Source organism: Choloepus didactylus, chromosome Y, assembly GCF_015220235.1.
Source record: "Choloepus didactylus isolate mChoDid1 chromosome Y, mChoDid1.pri, whole genome shotgun sequence".
Lineage (NCBI taxonomy): Eukaryota > Metazoa > Chordata > Mammalia > Pilosa > Megalonychidae > Choloepus > Choloepus didactylus.
The window spans coordinates 27514519-27534968 of NC_051335.1; the positions used below are offsets into that span (position 1 = coordinate 27514519).

The 20450-nt window shown below is 37.6% G+C and overlaps 1 protein-coding gene across 1 annotated transcript in view; it reads right to left on the minus strand.

The window, feature by feature from the left end:
- Positions 1 to 279: 279 nt before the first annotated feature.
- Positions 280 to 20450, minus strand: part of LOC119524221 (cysteine-rich hydrophobic domain-containing protein 1-like) — a 133189-nt gene continuing 113018 nt past the window's right edge. The window contains 3 exon segments of the mRNA XM_037822869.1: positions 280 to 5766; positions 6967 to 7026; positions 7301 to 7357. Coding sequence (XP_037678797.1) covers positions 5716 to 5766; positions 6967 to 7026; positions 7301 to 7357 — 168 coding nt within the window. The 3' untranslated portion in view covers positions 280 to 5715.

The following is a 20450-nucleotide window of genomic DNA, read 5'->3' on the forward strand; positions in this document are numbered from 1 at the left end:
GTTATATCCTGAAACAGAAAAAATTGAAGGCAAATTCTAATCTGATGTAATATAGCCCAATCTAGCCAACACACACACACACACACACACACACACAAACACACACATTCTCTCTAGCATCAAACATTCTATTACTCAGGAACAGGGTAAGCCAATCTGTAGAGATGGTCAAATAGTCTCAGTTCCTTTATAATGGTGGCACCAAACATGTTAACCATAAGGCTCCTTTATTATTACCCCTCCCATGTTTTTCAAGTACTTTACTTACCAAATTGCATGTAATGATAAGATTTCTTGATTTTTTTTTTATTTATCAAAGGCAAAACTGCCAGTCACAACTTCTGATCAATAAGTGATAACCATTGTTAACAGACAAAATTGAAAAAAATATAAGCACTATGCAAGGAAATTCAATGTCTTAGTTGGCTTGTGCAGCAGGAATATTATGGGTAAGTATATGATTTCTAGTTCACTTTTTGAGATATTGAAAAGACTCAAAGGTGCCGCAGTTGCTATCTTCACCTGCCCCAAAGTGGTAACTACTCGTTTACATCCACCAGGTTTTCTTCCCTAACTCAAGTATTAACATAACACAACTGCCCATGTTGAACACATAGGGGATTAACAGCAAAATTTGCTACTGAAAATATAGTTCAACTGCAGAATTCATTCTGAAGGGTTTGAATGAAAAAGACAACAACATGGATTTAAAGGAATCTATTCAGAAATTACACAATTATGATATTCAGTATATCTTTCAGTCAACTTCAAAAGCACACTAATATATGAAAGATATCCTCAATTCCCCTGTGAGGTAGGTCCAGATTATTGTCCCCACTTCAATGATGGGGACATGAGGTACAGAGGAATCAAGCAGCAGAGCTGAGAATTAAACAAGAAATGATTTGGGTTTGAATACCATACCAATTTCCTTTTTATCTAACAGTATCAATTTTTTCCAATAGACCTTTTTGAGAGTGCGTGACTTGATAAGACACTGAAGCAGATGCTGGATAGGATATGAAACTCTTAGCACATAAATGTCAAAATGGTCTTCTCATACACCCCTTGTTGTCACGGTTATAATTCTTGCCTTGATACCAGTTATAGCTGCGTAGTCAAGTTCCATATATGCAAAACTCACAGCCCTTAGTTTCCAGTTCCCAGGGAAACTACATTCATTCTTTTATCACCTTGGACTGGCTGAGGTCTAGCAGGCCTCAGGTTCTTTGAGTCTCTGTGATACAAACACATATCAGCTAGCAGCCAGTAGGCAAATATCAAACTTTTTTCCTAAGTGCAAGGCACTGTGAAAGTGTCCACCAAGAGTAGTAGATCTGAATAACCATTCAGAGTAATAATTTTCTAACCATTCCTTGAATCACAAATGTTTTCTGCCTAGCTCTAGGTTCAAACCCATGATTTTACAAATGAAGAGAATGAGACTTGTATAGTTTGTGACTTGCCTGAAGTCTACCATATTAGATCATTTCCTCATATTTTGTGAATTTGACAGTGCACAGAAAATGGGACATATTCTCAGGTTAGCATCATCAAAACAAAAAGGCTGGCTCAGATTCAGGGAAGGGAAATTTGGGGCGAGATAAGGTTTGGGGCAAGATAAGGTTAATATATATATATATATATATCTTTCAATTATATTTAATCCATGTAATAATACATGAAAAGTTATTAATAAACTCTATTCCTTTTTTGTGGGGAAGTTCCCAGAAGTTCACCATTTAAAGGAACCTGAACAATTTGAGAACTGTTGCAAAACAGTTTTTTTTTAAAAGCAGACTTGTATAGGCATAAGAGGACCTAATTTAAATGAATCTAAGCAACTTATAATCAAATTAGCAAAAAGTATTTCCATTATGGGAAATGGCTCCAATTAATCAGTCGTGCACAATTTCTATATTCTCCTAGGTCAACATAGTAAATCCTAATGAAATATTGTTTGGGGACTTTATGTTCAAGTAGTGAGGTTTGATTTTTTTAAGTGGCAGTTCATTTGTAAACAAAATTAAAATGGCAATGACTTTTTTTTAAAGCTCTCATACATTTGGGAAAAACCCTATTTGTTCATAGGCTAATAAATGTTATTGAACTTTACTTAAATTATGAACAAGCAAGCATAAATTTAATTTAAAATGGTATAGTGTTAAAATAAATATTAATACAATTGGATTAACTGCTCTGACATTAGTGTTTACAGGTCATAATAGTATGAATAGAATGTGCAATAAATATGTGATGTTTGGAAGGGTTTCAGAGACTTTGTCCTTCCAGAACTATGCTCAATTACATGTTTACATGTTTACCAGCATTAGAATTATACTGCTGAAATTATGGCTGAAAGTTCTAAAGCATTTTGACAATATATCACATGATTGGGGGAAAATAAGGAAATGGACTTTAAATAATAAAAATATAATGTGCTTCTGAACTATTCATATACCTATTTGAAAAGGGTGATTTTTAATCTAATGATCTACCAATTCATTCACTCTGCTTCCTTAAGCTTAATATGTTATCATTGTTAAAAACAGACAAGGCACTTTTCCATCTACTACTAAGGTTTGATGACAATGGGCTCTTTCCTAAGTCAACACAGGGATCGGAGGGAACAGAGAGTAGAGAATATGTCTGGAATGGAGCTAATAAATCTGTAAATAACACTTGCCTGTATTTGATATTAATAATACTACACATGCTATTAGGCTTCTGGACAAGCTTAAAAATTACCAGATGGATCAATGTATTAGATCAGAATCTTGGACCAAATGAGAAGCATTCATACATCAATTATAAAGAAGTGAGACCCAGAATGGAATGAAGATGAAGTGGCACAAGTCTGTATTCATTATGGCCCAAACCCCCACTGTAAGGGTGAAGATGAAATGGTGTAGGGCTTATTCCATTTTATGCACAAATAAGAGGTGAGGAAAGTTAGAGAAAGAACAGTTTTGACTTGTAATCTGCAAGCCTTGTGAGATTTATGTACTTTGGCAAATACATGTTATTTTCTCTGGAAACTACAGCAGCAGGTTTCTTAAAAGAAAATTATGTGACAAAGAATTTCAAAACTACTTCCTTCAATCTAAAAACAACCTTCACAAAAATATTTTACTAACATAATTGAAAAATTCAAGAATGTTCTATACTGATGATTAAAGAAAAAGCTTGATGGAAGTAGAATTAATTACCATAACATGCTCTGTCATTTCAGTATTCACTGCTGCCAGTTTCATTTAAAAGAAAACAAACCACCAAATATTCCAAAATACCCAACTGCTAATTAGGCCCCTCCAAGGGAAAACAGTTTGAAATAGCAGCCACGTAAGAGAGAGAAAAAGAAAATTGGGTATTTTCTGGGTAGTTATAGAAAATAAAATGAGTCAACTAGCATAATGAACAATAAAATCATATTTAAGAGTGATTAGGGTAGTTTTTAAAATTAAGTTTACACATGCTGGTAAATGGTTTTTATGACAAATATTACTCTTACTTGAATCATACTCTCACCTCCAGAAACATTCTAATCCTGTCTCAATATTTGTTTCATGGAAACAATTCACTACTTCCTGGAGTTCTTTGAGCAAAATCAAGCATGATTTATACATGGTAGAAAAAGTTACTATGACCATGACAGGGCCAAATTCTAAGTTTACAGAAAAAAAATGAGATTTTAAGGGTTGACATTTAAAAGCAATTATTCTATCAGTGATAATTAGAAATTTTGTATTATGCTGGAAACCAATTTTGGTATTAAAATGTCACAGTTTGAAGCAGCTGGAACAGAAACTACAGATAACAATTTTTCCCTGACCTTAGCTGTAAAACAAGACATTTGGTATACCTTTTCAGAGGTTTCCACCTTCCCAATAGAAATACAACTTCAATTTTGCAGCAGGCAGAAACATATTTGCAGGCATACACAATATATTAAAAGATAGAGATTGTGGGTGGCTGGGTGGCATGAGGGTAATGAGGCTGTACAGAGGGAGGTGGAAAAGTTTTTGTGCAATTACAATCATGTATCAAATAGTATCTCCTTTTCCCCTCTTTATTAACTGGTCAAGGACTGTGGATTTCAAATTAGGCATAAATCTTAAAAGTAGCTTAAAAGGGCTTGACTTTGTATGAAGAAAGGATTATTCTCTTCACTGGGATGAATATTTGTCTAAAATGTTTATTAAAAGCATTAAGAATAAGGTGGCAGATAAAATATTATTCAGTCCCAGATACTTTTAATCTATTTTTAGCACTATGAATTACAAATGCCTACATACAGGCATACATTTGTAGTTGAATTGACATGATATAAAACTTTCATTATGTTAAAATTTTAAATTCTAGTAGAGTTAGAGCGTGGTGCTCTCCCTCTTCTTAACTGTAATGAGAAATACCAGTGAAAAGGCTACATGTGTGGTAAATTTATAAACTAACCCTTTTGTCTAAACACTTGTCTTTCCTCATTAATAATACCCATATGTTTAAAAAAGATCCTCAAAAAGATAATTTAGAATATTTTATCAACTACCAATCAGCCACTCTATATTCTTTAGGTGCAATCGCTTTCCCAAAGTACAGTATCAGATCTCCAGAAAGTGTTAGGAGTAGCTTTCACGGGGGTTTAGAATCTCCGAAGACATCTGAAGTTTAAAACATTCTTTAAAGGGCATAGCTGTGTGTATTTTCAAAAGAGGGAGAGGATACATAAAGGGAAGAAGTGAATGACTGTGGAGCTGAGATGTGTCAGATGCCAAAGGAATTCCTTTGGGGGTGGGAGTGGTGGACAGAATGGGAATTATTGAATTAAACGAAAAAAAAAAAAAGGTTCAAAAAATAAGGTTCTTGGTTTCAGGGGCAATGCAGAATATCTGGAACAATGACTTCAATTTTAATCCACTTGTTACAGGGGCAATCCTGCCCTACACCTGAAATTTTTAACACACTTATTATGGCTTTGCCATAAATGGCATGTTAACGATCTATACATTCAAAAGGATGCTTGCAAACTTCATTCATATTAAAATCTATGCACAATTGTTGACAATACAGTAAGAGTAAAATTACATTTTGTAAACGATAGCATACCACATTTTACATTATGCAAAGAGACAATATTTACAAGTCTTTAGATGATTAAATACTTTATCCACTAACATAAGTGATAATTTAGCAAAGTGCAGGACAAAACCAGTGCTATTAATTGCATGTCCTTTAAAAGCAGATTAGAGTAAAACCATTTCTAAAAGCTACCAAAGCTTATTTAAATGTGTACAGGAAGGGATTACAGAGCATAAACAGACTGGAAAATGCTGCATATTTAGAAACAGTGGGTGTGAAAATTATAAGGCAGCATGCTCAAAACAAGTTTTTCTTTGAACACCAGCACTGATGTTTTATCTTTAGTGGCAAATTTTATACACACACACACATATATACGCACATATATATGTATGTATATATGCATGTGTGTATATATATGATGTGTGTAAAAAGTGAAAGCGCAAAATACAAGCCTTATTTAACATAAAAAAGATGTGCAAAGTTTCTTCTTAAACAAACACAAATAAAAGAGAATATTCTACCATTATAAAGAATGATTTGAACACAGCAAAGGAGACCATCTTCATTCCAAAATCATCTACAAGGCACTAAGGGTGGGAAATGACAGGTAACACAGAAGTGATTGAATAAAATTCCTCAGTCAGGTCGGAATATGGGATATTTTGGTAAGAATTCTATTAGTATTACCTGAAAAATAAAAACAAACAAGAATATATTGACAAAATAATTTTGATTTAATATCATTTTTGTATAACTCAGAATGTCTATAATCACTTTTCACAGGACATTTTGATACAAAACAATAAAGTCAGTCAAATATATTAAATAGAATTATATAAAGAACTTACTACAAGTTTTTTTAGATTGGCAAATTAAACTAGCAAACATAACCACTTAATATAGCTGATAGTTTTTATTGCCTGATTTACAGTAAGTATTTGTTTAGGTTCATAAAAGCAAACCCTATTACATTATCATGTATCCCTCTAGTGTTTATTTTAGCACAGTAGAAGGGATTACATTGTGTTATACAGGTTAGAAAAGATACATTGTATTATAATTATTTATTTTTCAATTAAAGTAGCTGATATTACTTGAGTATTACTATCTTTTATAATGAAGCGTTCAAATGGACTAAAACATTTTAATGACAGAAAGGTTTGGAAATGTAATAATAAAAACCTAAAATATTTTTGAGTGATGTCTGTAGTAGATTTTAGATTTGTGGTCATTTGCACTTTTTCCCAAAACTATATAAAGTGGAGAGAGAGATTACAATAATCATTATGAAATGCAAATGGAATGCTTTGTTATTAAATATACACTACATGACAGCAACTTGAAGCTTAATATTCTTTTGAGTGTTGATGCTAACTTTATCACATTTGACATATCTGAATCTATGTTTTATGACTAAGATCACATAGTTTTCAGTAAAAAAAAAATTAGAACTTCTAGTTTCTTCATTCACAGTAATGTCAGTCAGGAAAAGAAAAGCTAGGAATATGAACCCAGAAAACAGAAGTCAATTCCTATTTTACAAAAGTTTTGACAAGATTATATTTTGACACATTTTGTTTGACAACAGTTGTTCCCATAACCATATGCTATCAATTGCACCTATGTTAAAAAAATATTAAGGTGATGCAAAGTTTTTCATCTGATCATACTAGTTGAGACTTTTTTTAAGATCTAAATAATTGCTAGTTTCCAAGATATTTTATGTTGGCTACAAATCTCAAGAAGATAGAAATCTCTAAGTTCCAACTGAAACGTTCAGGGTGAAGAGATTAAAGGTAGAAAGATGTTCTGACAATTGATACACAGAGCACAATGCTACACTTAAGATCAACTCCAAAAATATAATTAAAACAACTGCATACTTACATACTCCATCATATTGCTAGTTTCACATTTCCTTTTAGTCAACTTCCAGTGCAAAGCAAGCTAAGAAAGTACAGTTTGTTAAGTATTTTGATATCAATTTAACTAATAACAGCCTACACATGTGAATAAATCACTGAAAATAATCCAGGAATTAAGTATAAGATACAAAACATAGCATTTAAGATACCTTGCAAAGAATATTATTCAAAATTGAGTATTAGTTCTTTAATCCATTCCTTTACTGGCCTGCAAAATTCTCACGTAATGTACTTATTTTTTAAATTTAGTAATTCAAATATATGAATGAGGCACTTATTTACTTAAGCTTTCTTACCTTGTGATACAATCTGTTATTTTCCCATTCTAATAACTTCTGAATTGATCTTCTGGTCTAAGAGAAAGGATCAAGACTTAGTTACAAGGTGAGTTGAAGAGCTTTGTAAACTGTGTGTATCTATATTTTTCTGCTTACTTGTAAGATCCCATTATTTTCTCCTCTTGTTTTTCTACTAAAAATCAGAAAAAGGCAATGTAATTGACAGAAGCTGCCCAAAGAGGAGCAATATATTTGGGTGGTTTTAATACAGTCATAAAAAGATAGTAAATGCTTCCCAAAATGAAATCTTTACAATTTACTCTACCATGAATCCAATTGCTGGACTCTGCAAAATCTTATCAATACTGCAACTTGAAACAGTAGTCCATTTAAGGACCTAATTTAGATTTGCAGTTATCTTTTCACAGGATTACTTTTTCAATAAACATTTAATAGGAGAAGTTAAACTGATTCCTCACAGAAAGTTTTCCCATCCGAGTTTCTAGTGCAACAACTGGAATGTAGTAGTCCATTAAGGTCCATTGGATGAATAAAGTAGGACAAAAAAAAATCAGAATTTCCACTGAAAAGAACATGCTAAAAAGAACCAGTGAGAAAACTTGAATTGAGAAGGAAAATATAAATCAGAGAAACAGCACTGTAATAAACAGGAGGAAATAGGCTGAATTTTTCCTTTTAGAAGGCATGTATTTTGTAGGGATTTTAAAATTTAGCAGTAACTTTGAAAACATTAAACTAAAAGATGATTAGGAAGTCTGACAACCTGCTGGGTCTCATCCCCAGGGAAAAGTGAAACTGATTACACCCTCCTGAGACCAGGGCCTGTCTGGTCTGGAAAAACCTGATTGGGGTAGTCAAGGAAACCAGATGCCTAGGAAACAAAAAATTATGAGTCACATTAGGAAAATATGAAGATATGGCCCAGTCAAAGGAACAAACTTACACTTCAAATGAGATACAGGAGATGAAACAACTAATAAAAGATCCTCAAACAAATATGCTAAATGAAATCAAAAATCAAATAAACTAGTTGACAGAAGATATGGCAAAAGAGATGAAGGATATAAAGACACTGGAGAACATAAGAAAGAACTCGAAAATTTGAAAACACAACTGATGGAACTTATGGGAATGAAAGAGATGAAAAACAAAATGAAGATATAAAACAGTAGATTTGAAGAGGAAGAAGAAAGGATTCATGAACTGCAGGACAGGACATCTGAAATCCTACAAAAAAAGAGAACAGATCAGGAAAAGAAAGTAAATATATGAACAGTGTCTCAGGGAACTGAATGACAACATGAAGCAAATGAATATACATGTCATGGGTGTCCCAGAAGGAAAGGAGAAGGGAAAAGGGGCAGAAACAATAATGGACTAAATAATAACTGAAAATTTCTATCTCTTATGAAAGACATATAATTATAGGTCCAAGAAGTGCAGTGTACCCCAAACAGAAGAGATCCAAAGAAACCTATGCCAAGAGACTTAATAATCAGATTATCAAATGTCAAAGACAAAGAAAGAATTCTGAAAGCAGCAAGAAAAGCAATCCATCACATACAACAGAAACTCGATAAGACTCTATGTGGTTTTCTCAGTAGAAACCATGGAGGCAAGAAGACAAGGGTGTGATATATTTAAAATATGGAAAGAGAAAAGCTGCGAGCAAAACTGTCCTTCAAAAAAGAGGGAGAGTTTAAAATATTCTCAGACAGACACTGAGAGTTTATGAAAAGATACCTGCTCTACAGGAAATACTAAAGGGAGCAATAAAGACAGATAGGAAAAGACAGGAGAGAGAGGGTTGGAGCACAATATTGGATGATAGTAGCACAATAATGTAAGTACACTAAACAAAAATGACTGTGAGTATGGTTGAAAGAGGAAGGTTAGGGGCACGTAGTATACCAGAAGGAAACATAGAAGATAAAGATTGGGACTGTATAACTTAGTGAAACCTAGCGTGCTCAATGATTGTAATTAAATGTACAAATATGTTTTTACATGAGGTAGAACAAATGATGCCAACTTTGCAAGGTGTTAAAAATGGGGTGGCATTGGGGAAAAATACAATCAATGCAAACTAGAGTCTATAGTTAACAGAAACATTATAATATGCCCCCATTAATTGTAGCAAAGGCAATATACCAAGGCTAAATGTCTATAAGAGAGAGATACAAAGCAGGGGTATGGGATTCTTAGCATTGGTGATGTTGTCTAACTTTTTAATTGTATTTTATTTTAATTTTATTTTTTCTTTTCTTGCTTTTTAGCTGTCATTTTTTCCTTTTTCTTTTTTTACTTCTTTTGCCTCTTCTTCTTTCTTTGTGGAAGAGATGTAAATGTCTTTATATAGATAGTGGTGGTGAGTGCACAACTATGTGATTATACAGGGAATCACTGATTGTTCACTTAAGATGGAATGTATGGTACCTGAATAATACCATCTAAAAATATACAGAGGGATACAGGTGCTGGAGAAAATGTGAAGAAAGGGATGTACCTAATCACCGTTGGTGGGGAAGTTGAATGGTGCAGCCCATCTGGAGGGCAGTGTGGTGGTTCCAAAGGAAGCTAAGCATGGAGCTGCCATATGGTCCTGCAAGTTGGTCGTTGGGTATATACTTGGAAGAACTGAAAAGACGGACACATATGGACATTTGCACAGTGGGGTTTATAGTGTCAGTATTCACAATTTGCAGTGGATGGAGGTGTCCTAAGGGTACATCGAAAGATGAACAGAATGGCAAAGTGTGGTATATACATACAATGGAACACTGAGCTGCTACAAAAAGGAGTGAAGTTGTGAGGGGAATGCACTTTGAGGACAGTATGTTGACTGAAATCAACCAGAAATGGAAAAACATTATAATGCCTCACTAATATGAGCTAACCATAATGTGCAAACTCTGAGAATTGAGTATGATAGCACAGGTTAACAGGGGAAAGGCTTATTGTAAAGGTTCCTAGATTGTAAGCTCTTACAGCAGTTACATCTATTCCTGAGTTGTAATGGTTATTTCTAAATTCTGAGATGCTGAGCTCTTTGTGCATAATCTGGTCAGTTCCTGGAAATTCAGATGTCTGTGTGACACCTGAGACTCAGAGCCAGAGTCCGGTAGCTATGAATGTCAGCATTACCCCATATAGCAATTGTTAAAAGAGTCTGAAAAAAGAGCTATGAATGAAATGGACTTGGTTAGAACTAAGGTAAATCAGACTAATGGGTAAGGGAAGATAGTGACAGTGTCTTAAAACTTTATCTTCTGTGTGAGACCAAAGGAAGAAATGTTTATTAGGTGCAAAATCTATATTTTTTTGTAACACACTATACAATTTAACTTGTATGGTCAGTTTATTCAAACAACTTAATTACATGGAACGTTGAATAGGGAGTGAAATCTGGTTTGTACAGGCTAGTGTGAAGCCCCAATACATCCCAGAGTAATTTGGGCAGAGAATAAAGATGTATTTGTAAGGCCCTTTGAGGGTCTAGGGGAAACTGTAGAAATATTAAATTTCCCCACCTGGGGAATTAATGATATTCTCACAAGCATGGAGGGCTACCAATTTAGAAGACCAAGCCCTTGATCTTGGGGCTTGCCCTTATGAAGTTTGTTACTACGAAGGAGAGGCTAAGCCTACTTAAAATTTTGCTAAAGAGTCACCCCCAGAGAAACTCTTTTGTTGCTCAGATGTAGCCTCTCTAATTCAACTCTGCAGGTAAACTCATTGCCCTCCCCCGTACATAGGACATGACTCCCAGAGATGTAAATCTCCCTGGCAATGTGGGGCATGACATGCAGGGATGAGCTTAGCCCTGGCATCATGGGATTGAGACTTCTTGGGCCAAAAGGGGGAAGACAAATGAAACAAAATAAAGTTTCAGTGGTTGAGAGATCTCAAATAAAGTTGGAGGTCATTCTGAAAGTTATTTTTATGCATTATATAGATGTCCCTTTTTAGTTTTTAGTGTATTGGAATAGCTAGAAGGAAATACTTGAAACATGTACTGTAACCCAGTAACCTTGATTCTTGAAGACAATTATGTAACTATATAGCTTACATGGTGTGACCTTGTGATTGTGAAAATGTCATGGCTCAAAATCCCTTCATGCAGTGTATGGACAGATGAGTAGAAAAATGAGAACAAAAAGTAAATTAATAATAGGCAGGGATGGGGGGTATGTGGTTTTTGGGTGTTCTTTTTTGCTTTAATTTTGTTTTCATTCTCTTTTGTGTGTGGTAAAGAAAGTGTTCAAAAATTGATTGTGGTAGCTTCCAGGAAGATGGCAGAGTAGGTGAGGCAAAACGAGTTTCTCCTTCTCCATGAAACTAACTAGAAAGCGGTTGGAGGACAACAGGGACTGTGTTTTGAGGGTGTGACTGGCCATAGAGGGTCCTCCACAGTATGTGGAGGGGACACCGACAAAAACTGGAGAAGAGACGGTGGTTGGAGGCAGTGAGTTTGTTCTGCCTACGGACCCCCCACTCCCCCAGGCCTGAAACAGCAAAACCATTGCAGGCAAGGGAGTGAGCAGCAGCTCTCCACTCCTGCACACCTACTTTGACAGTTTGCTGGAGGGTGATCCTCCAGTCAGCGGGGAGCTCCCATGAGGGAACCTGGTGGGCAGTGACTGCTCTCCCCCCATGGAAGTCAGGGGAGGGTGCAACGGTGAGAAGCAGAGAGGGGAGAGGCATCATATCAGCAATCAGGAGCCCTTCCCACACCCCAGGTGCAAGGCAGGCAGAAAACCGGCAGGCAGGGCCCACACTCAGTCTGCAGGGTGCTCTTGATCAGACTCTGCCTACCTGCTTAGGGCCTGCACTGCAGCCCCAGGACAGGCATTCCCTATGGCATATGGAAATCCAGTGCACTGATTGGTTCCCAACCCAGTTTGCACTCGGCCCACTGCACAAGAGAAGTTCCAGGAAGACCTACTTGAGAGTGCCACCTGCTGGTAGGTTAAGGAAACTGCTCTCCACCAAGCTGTGCCTCAAGAGCACCACCTGCTGGTATAATTGGGAAACTGCAGTCCAGCAAACCAAATTATATATAAATGCTCAAATAATTCTGCACTTCCAAAATAATCCTATCAAGACAAGCAAATGCCCCAAAGCCAGCAGAAAATTATAAAGCACTTGAAGGATCTAGAAGATATGGATAAACCAAACACACACATTAAAAAGCCACAAGAGACACAAAATTTGGAGCAATTAACGAAAGAAGTACAATCAAATCTTGAAAACAATTTCAATGAGATGGATAAAGACATAAAGGAAATCATGAAGACTCTACAAGAGCATAAAGAAGAATTTGAAAGAGCAAATAAAAAAATAGCAGACCTTATGGAAATAAAAGAAACTGTGGCTTAAGTTAAAAATATACTAGAGAAACACAATAGCAGACTTGAAGAGGAAGAAGAAAGGATACGTCAACTTGGACAGAGTAATTGAATGTGAGACCCCAAAAGAACAAATGGGAAAAAATTGAAATGGATCTCAGAGAAATGATGGACAACATGAAGTGAACAAATATAAGAATCACTGGTGTCCCAGAAAGAGAAGGGTAAAGGGCTAGGAAGAGTGTTTCAAGACATAGTTGAGGAAAACTTCCCAAACCTTCCAAATGATATAAATACGCAAATCAAAGATGCCCAATGAACTCCAAATAGAATAAATCCAAATAAACCAACTCCAAGACATACACTGATTAGATTGTCAAATGCTGAAGAGGAGAAAGTTCTGAAAGCAGCAAGAGAGAAGGATTCACCACATACAAGGGAAACAACATAAGACTAAGTACTGATTACTCAGCGGGCACCATGGAGGTGAGAAGGCAGTGATATGACATATTTAAGATTCTGAAAGAGAAAAAAAAAATGGCTAGCCAAGAATTCTTTATCCGGCAAAGCTCTGCTTCAAAATTGAGGGAGAGTTTAAAATTTTCACAGACAAACAAATGCTAGAGAATTTGTTAAAAAGAGACCTGCCCGCAAGAACTACTAAAGGGAGTTCGATCAGCTGAGAAAAAAAGGAGAGAGGTCTGGAGAAGAGCACCAAAATGAGGAGTTATTAATAAGGGAAACTTAAAGGAAAAAAGGAGAGCAGGAAAAAAATAGATCCAATAACCAAAAATCAAAGGGTAAAATGGCTGGTTCAAGAACTCCCTTCACAGTAATAACTTTGAATATGAATGGATTAACTCTCCAATTAAAACATACAGACTGGTAGAATGGATTAAAAAATATGACCCATCGATATGCTGTTTACAAGAGACTCAGACCCTGCGACACAAAAGAGACTGAAAGTGAAAGGATAAAATGAAATATTCTATGGAAACTGCAATCAAAAGAAAGGTGGGGTAGCTATAGTAATATCAGACAAAATAGATTTCAAATGCAAAGATGTCATAAGAGACAAAGAAGGGCACTATATATTAATAAAAGGGATAATTCACCAAGAAGTAACAACTACAGATGTTTATACACCCACTCAAGGAGCTCCAAACTACATGAGACAAACATTGGCTAAACTGAAGGGAGCAAAAGATACATCTACAATAATAGTGGGAGACTTCAATACATCACTCTCTTTTATAGACAGAACTAAACAGAGGACCAATAAGGAAACTGAGAACCTAAACAATATGAGAAATGAATTAGACTTAACAGACATATATAGATCATTACATCCCAAAATACCAGGATATACATTCTACTTTAGTGCCCATGGAACATTTTCCAGGTGCCCATGGAACATTTTTCAGGATAGATCATACATTGGGGCACAAAACAAGTCTTAATAAATTTAAAAAGATTGAAATTATTGAAAGCACATTCTCTGACCACAATGGAATGCAACTAGAAATCAACAACCACCAAAGAACCAGATCTTTTGCAAATATATGGAGGTTAAACAACACACTCCTAAACAACCAACAGGTAAAAGAAGAAATTGCAAGAGAAATTGGTAAACATCTAGAGATGAATGAAAACAAGAACACAACATATCAAAACCCGTATGATGCAGTGAAGGTAGTGCTGAGAGGGAAATTTATATCTCTAAGTACATATATCAAAAATTAAGAAAGAGCTAAAACTAAAGACCTAACTGAACTGAAGAGGCTAGAGAATGATCAGCAAACTAACTGTAAAGCAAGTAGACTAAAAGAAATAACAAAGATTAAAGCAGAAATAAATGAGCTGGAGAACAAAAAAACAATAGAATAAATAAAACCAAAAGTTGGTTCTTTGAGAAGATCAACAAGATTGACAGACCTTTAGCTAGACTGACAAAGTCAATAAGAAGGGAGGCCCAAATAAATAGAATCAGAAATGAGAAGGAAGATAATTACTACAGATTCCAAAGAAATAAAAAAAAATCATGAGGATACTATGACCAACCATATGACAAGCTAGAAAATTTAGAGGAAATGGACAACTTCTGGAAACACATGAACAACAAAGACTGACCCAAGAAGAAACAGAAGATCTCAACAAACCAGTCACAAGCAAAGAGATCCAATAAGTCAACAAAAATCTACCTACAAATAAAAAGCCCAGGGACAGATGGCTTCACAGGGAAATTTTTGCAAATTTTCCAAAAAGAATTGACATTGACACCATTCCTGTTCAAACTCTTTCAAAAAATTGAAGAAAAAGGAATGTGCCAGTTTGAATGTGTTATGTCCCCCCAAATGCCATTATCTTTGATGTAGTCTTGTGTGGGCAGACGTATTAGCGTTGATTAGATTGTAATTCTTTGAGTGTTTCCATGGAGATGCGACTCACCCAACTGTGGGTGATGACTCCGATTGAGAAGTTTCCATGGAGGTGTGACCCTGCCCATTCAGGGTGGGTCTGAATTAGTTCACTGGAGCACTATATAACTTCAGACAGAAGGAGCGAGCTTGCTACAGCCAAGAGGGACACTTGGAGAATGCACAGGAGCAAAGAGCAGACTTTTGCTCCGGAGAAGCTAAGAGAGGACAAATGCCCCAAGAGCAACTGAGAGTGACATTTTGGAGAGAAGTTCCTGGAGAGGAACGTAGTGTGAGAAACCCATTTTGAAACCAGAACTCCGGAAAAGATGCCAGCCATGTGCCTTCCCAGCTAACACAGGTTTTCCAGACACCATTGGCCATCCTCCAGTGAAGGTAACTGATTGTTGATGCTTTACCTTGGACACTTTATGGCCTTAAGACTGTAACTGTGTAACCAAATAACCCCCCTTTTATAAAAGCCAATCCATTTCTGATGTTTTGCAATCAGGCAGCTTTAGCAAACTAGAACAGATTTTGGTACCAGAGAAGTGGGGTGCTGGTACTGCTGTGTTTGCAAATACCAAATATGTTGGGGTGCCTTTTTAAATGGATAAGGGGAAGATTCTGGAAAAACTGTGAGGAGCTCAATAGAGAAGGCCTAACCTGCTTTGAAGAGACTGTGGAAATGTGGACTCTAAAGATACTTTCGATGAGGCCTTGAGCAGAAATGATGAATGTGTCATTGACAACTGAAAGAAAGGTGATCCTTGATTTAAAGTGGCAGAGAATTTGGCAAAATTGAATCCTGGTGTCAGATGGAAGACAGAATTTGAAAGTGACGAGCTGGGATATTTGGCTGATGAGATTTCAAAACTAAAAGTTGTGGATATGGCATGACTTCTCCTTGCAGCTTATAGTAAAATGCGAGCATAGAGAGAGAAAGATAGAACTGAACCCTTGGTTTCAAAAAAACCAGAAATTGATGGCCTGAAAAACTCTGGGCTTCCAGGGGGTGAAACCCCAGAAGCTACAGCCCAACGTGAGGATGTAACCAAACTTGGAACCCAGATGCCATTTCAGTACAAGCCAAGATTGGAGAAGGAGTTAAGCAGAAAGGATTTGTGGAAAGTCCTATTGTCTGAAGGCTTTGACCCCTGTGTGCTTCATGAAAAGCCAACAGAATTTTTGTGAGCTCTTTACAGACAGAGACGCTGCTGATCAGGAATGGAGGAGACAGACAAGGAACAAATTGATGGAAAAATTTCTTCAAAGAGTCATGGAGGTTGAGGTCTGGAGTCAAGAGGTCTCAGGCTGGGAGAGCGGAGTGGCCCACACACCTGTAAAGGGTGAGTTTGGCCCGGAGGTTGAGGGTGGGCCTTCCACCTTGATGTTCAGGAAAGGTGTTGCCACCTCAGGCCTCAAAGAGGGTGGAGCACTTTCCCAGGGGACTGGGGAAAGCCTGGCTGCCACCCCACTGTTCTGAAGGAGTTGAGCATGTGCCCTGGAGATGGAAGAGAATCCTGGAACTGCCCCAAAGTTTGAGGAGGGTGGGGCCAAGAAGGTGGTCTCCCCAGTGTGTGGATATGTTGGAGCACTTACCGCAGTGATTGGAGAGGAAAGTGCTGCTGCAAAGGCCCTTAGGAAGGGTTAGACTCCCGTTCTGTCAAGCCCCAAGGATAAACGACTCTCAGACTTTGAAATCTAATGGAATTTGCCCTGCAGGTTTTAGGAATTGTTTTGGTCCCTTAAACCCTGTTTTCCTTTCAATTTCTCCTTATGGCAATGGGAATGTTTACCCTATGATTGTCCCTCCTTTGTATACTGGAAGCAGATAACTTGTTCTAAGTTTCACAGGTACAGAGCCAGAGGATAGTTTTGCTTTCGGACAGACCATGCTTGTAACTGATTTTGATGGGATCTTGTACTTAACTATTGTTACTGAAATGATTTAAGTTTTTGTGATATTTTGATGGGATGAATGTATACTGTATATGGAAATATCATGTCATTTTGGGGTCCAGGGGGCAGAATGTGCCAGTTTGAATGTGTTATGTCCCCCAAAATGCCATTATGTTTGATGTAGTCTTGTGTGGGCAGATGTATTAGTGTTGATTAGATTGTAATTCTTTGAGTGTTTCCATGGAGATGCAACTCACCCAACTGTGAGTGATGACTCTGATTGGATAGTTTCCATGGAGGTGTGACCCCGCCCATTCAGGGTGGGTCTGAATTAGTTCACTGGAGCACTGTATAACACCCGACAGGAGCGAGCTTGCTACAGCCAAGAGGGACACTTTGAAGAATGCACAGGAGCTGAGAGAGGAACTGCAATTTAAAGAGACATTTTGGAGATGGTCTTTGAAAGCAGACTTTTGCTCCAGAGAAGCTAAGAGAGGACAAATGCCCCAAGACCAACTGAGAGTGACACTGTGGAGAGAAGCTGAAGCCTAGAGAGGTACATTCTGTGAGAAAGCCATTTTGAACCCAGAACTCTGGGGAAGATGCTAGCCATGTGCCTTCCCAGCTAACAGAGGTTTTCCGGACACCATTGGCCATCCTCCAGTGAAGGTACCTGATTGCTGATGTGTTATCTTGGATACTTTATGGCCTTAAGACTGTAACTGTGTAACCACATAAACCCCCTTTTAAAAAAGCCAATCCATTTCTGGTGTTTTGCATTCAGGCAGCTTTAGCAAACTAGAACAAGGAACATTACCTAATTCATTTTATGAAGCCAATATCACTCTGATACCAAAATCGGATAAAGATGCTACAAAAAAGGAAAACTACAGGTCAATCTTCCTGATGAATATAGATGCAAAAATCCTAAACAAAATACTTGCAAATCGAATCCAAAGGCACATTAAAAGAATTAACACACCATGACCAAGCAGCATTCATTCCAGGCATGCAAGGGTCATTTACATAAGAAAATCAATTAATGTAATCCAACACATTAACAAATCAAATGGGAAATATCAAACGATCATCTCGCCAGATGCTGAAAAAGCATTTGACAAAATTCAACATCCCTTTTTGATAAAAACACTTCAAAAGGTAGGAATTGGAGTATGGGGCAAGATGGCGGAGTGGTGAGATGTGGCTTTTAGTTACTCCTCTGGGGAAGCTGGTAGAAAGCCAAGAACTGTGTGGAACAGTCACCTCAGGGATATCTGTGATCAGTCACGCATTGTACAACAGTCTGGAACAGGTGGAGCAGCTGAGATTGCAATGAAACCTGTAAGTTTCCCTGGCCAGGGGGCTGATGCACCTCCCTGCCAGGCAGAGCAGACTGTCTTGTAGCTGGTTTCCCAAGGGGGGAGGAAGCAGTCTGAGCTGGGAACTGGGAGGGAGGCTCAACCCAGCCCCAGTTGATGAATTCACAAACTCAGACTGCTGAATAAAAGCTCCAACCATAGATAAACTGAGACCAGACAATAGAGAATCTGGGAGCAATCAGCCTGTCAGAGAGGAGACAGGGCTAGCAAAAATGGTAGAATAAAAAAAAGAGACTTCTGGAGTCGGGGGTGCTCAGAATAAGGAGAAGGGCACATATATAAATCCAAGAGGCTGGGGCCCTTCTCTGAAAAGCTGGTTTTTCCAGCTTCTTGTTTCCTCTTCTCTTGTTCTGTGACTCCTTATCTTTTTGCATTTCAATGGCCCATCAGAGCTCCTGTTTCAACCCGGCCCCCTTGGAAGGGCAGAATTAAAGTTGTTTCAGAGCAACTATTCAGGAGGAAGAGATAAGAGCCTAAAGGGCTTATCTTTAAATAGTTTACACTGGGAAGGTTAAAGCTTGGGGGCTGGGGAAAGGCCTTTTTCTTTTTCTTTCTTTTTTTTTTTTTTCAATAACTATTCTAAGCAGCCCATTACAGAAAGCCTCAAAGATTTGCAATTGGAACAGGACCCAGGCAAGAGTGGAGCTAAGATAGCTCAGAGAGACAAAGCAATGAGTCCAGTGGGGGAGACAATTCCCTAAAGGGAATAACTTCCCTAACAAAAGGGGAGGGTGGGGCCTAGCTCAAGCAACCAGCCCTCCTCCAGAGAACCAGTGCCCAGGGGCTGGAAAACAGAAACCAGCCTGAGTCAGCCACACACCCAACAGGGACAAGGTCAGGAATGTGTGACACCTCTTTACACTGGTGGGTAGCTGCAGGTTGACAAGCACCACTTGGTGGACAGGATAGGAAAAGCACAGAGTCTAAAGGCTTCACAGGAGGGTCTGACAACATGCAGATTCTTATTCTCAGGGGAATACCATACCCTTGTCCAGAGACTTGGGCCTGTTTGGACTGGAAAATCTGATTGGGGTTGATCATATCTGAGGAGACTCTCTCACAAAAAGGTTACAGAGAGGCAGAGCAAGAATCAGAACAAGAGGTGAAAAATTCTGATCAACTAAACAGAAGTTACAGTAGAGGTCTAGGATAAGTTGAACTGAATGTGAAAGGACACATAGAAAACAAAGCCAACCAACAAGATAACCCTATGTGAAAGAGTGAAAACAAGCTCCAGAATAAATTAATCAAGAAAACCAGATGCCTAGACACCTTAAGATAACAAGCCACACTAGAAAACACAAAAATATGGACCAGCCAAAGGAACAAACTAACACTTCAACTGAGATATAGGAATTGAAACAACTAATTAAAAACCAAACAGATCTCCTAAATCAACTCAAAAATGAAGTCAAAATCAATCCAACGAACTGAGGGAAGACATGGCAAAAGAGATGAAAGATATAAAAAAAGACATTGGGCAAACATAAGGAGGAACTTGAAAGTATGAAAACGCAAAAGGCAGAACTTGTAGGAACAAAAGGCTCAACAGAAGAGATGAAAAACACAATGGAGACTTACAACCACCGATTTGAAGAAGCAGAAGAAAGGATAAGTGAACTAGAAGACAAAACATCTGAAAGCCTACACATAAAAGAACAGATAGGGAAAAGAATGGAAAAATAGGAGCAGGGTCTTAGGGAACTGAATGACAATGTGAAATGCATAAATATATGTGTTATGGGTGTCCCAGAAGGAGAAGAGAAGGGAAAGGGGGCAGAAATAATAGAAGGGGAGAATCTAAGATGGCAGCTAGGAGAGACAGGGCAAAAAAAACACCTACATGGAAAATACTAGATAAAAGCCACAAAGTGACCCAGAACACCAGTTTGAGCGATGCACCAGCTGGACAAGGTCTGCTAAATCCACAGGGACCATGCACTTGGTGAAACCAGGAGTCTGCGTTCTGAAACGAGTGAGTAAGCCTGCTGAATATCCGGCAGCCATGCTGTGGTGCGGGGAAACCATGGGTTGGTGTATGGAGGTGGACTTGTTCTTTTTTAAAAAACCCAAAAGTGGCTGCAGATATGGCAGAGAGAAC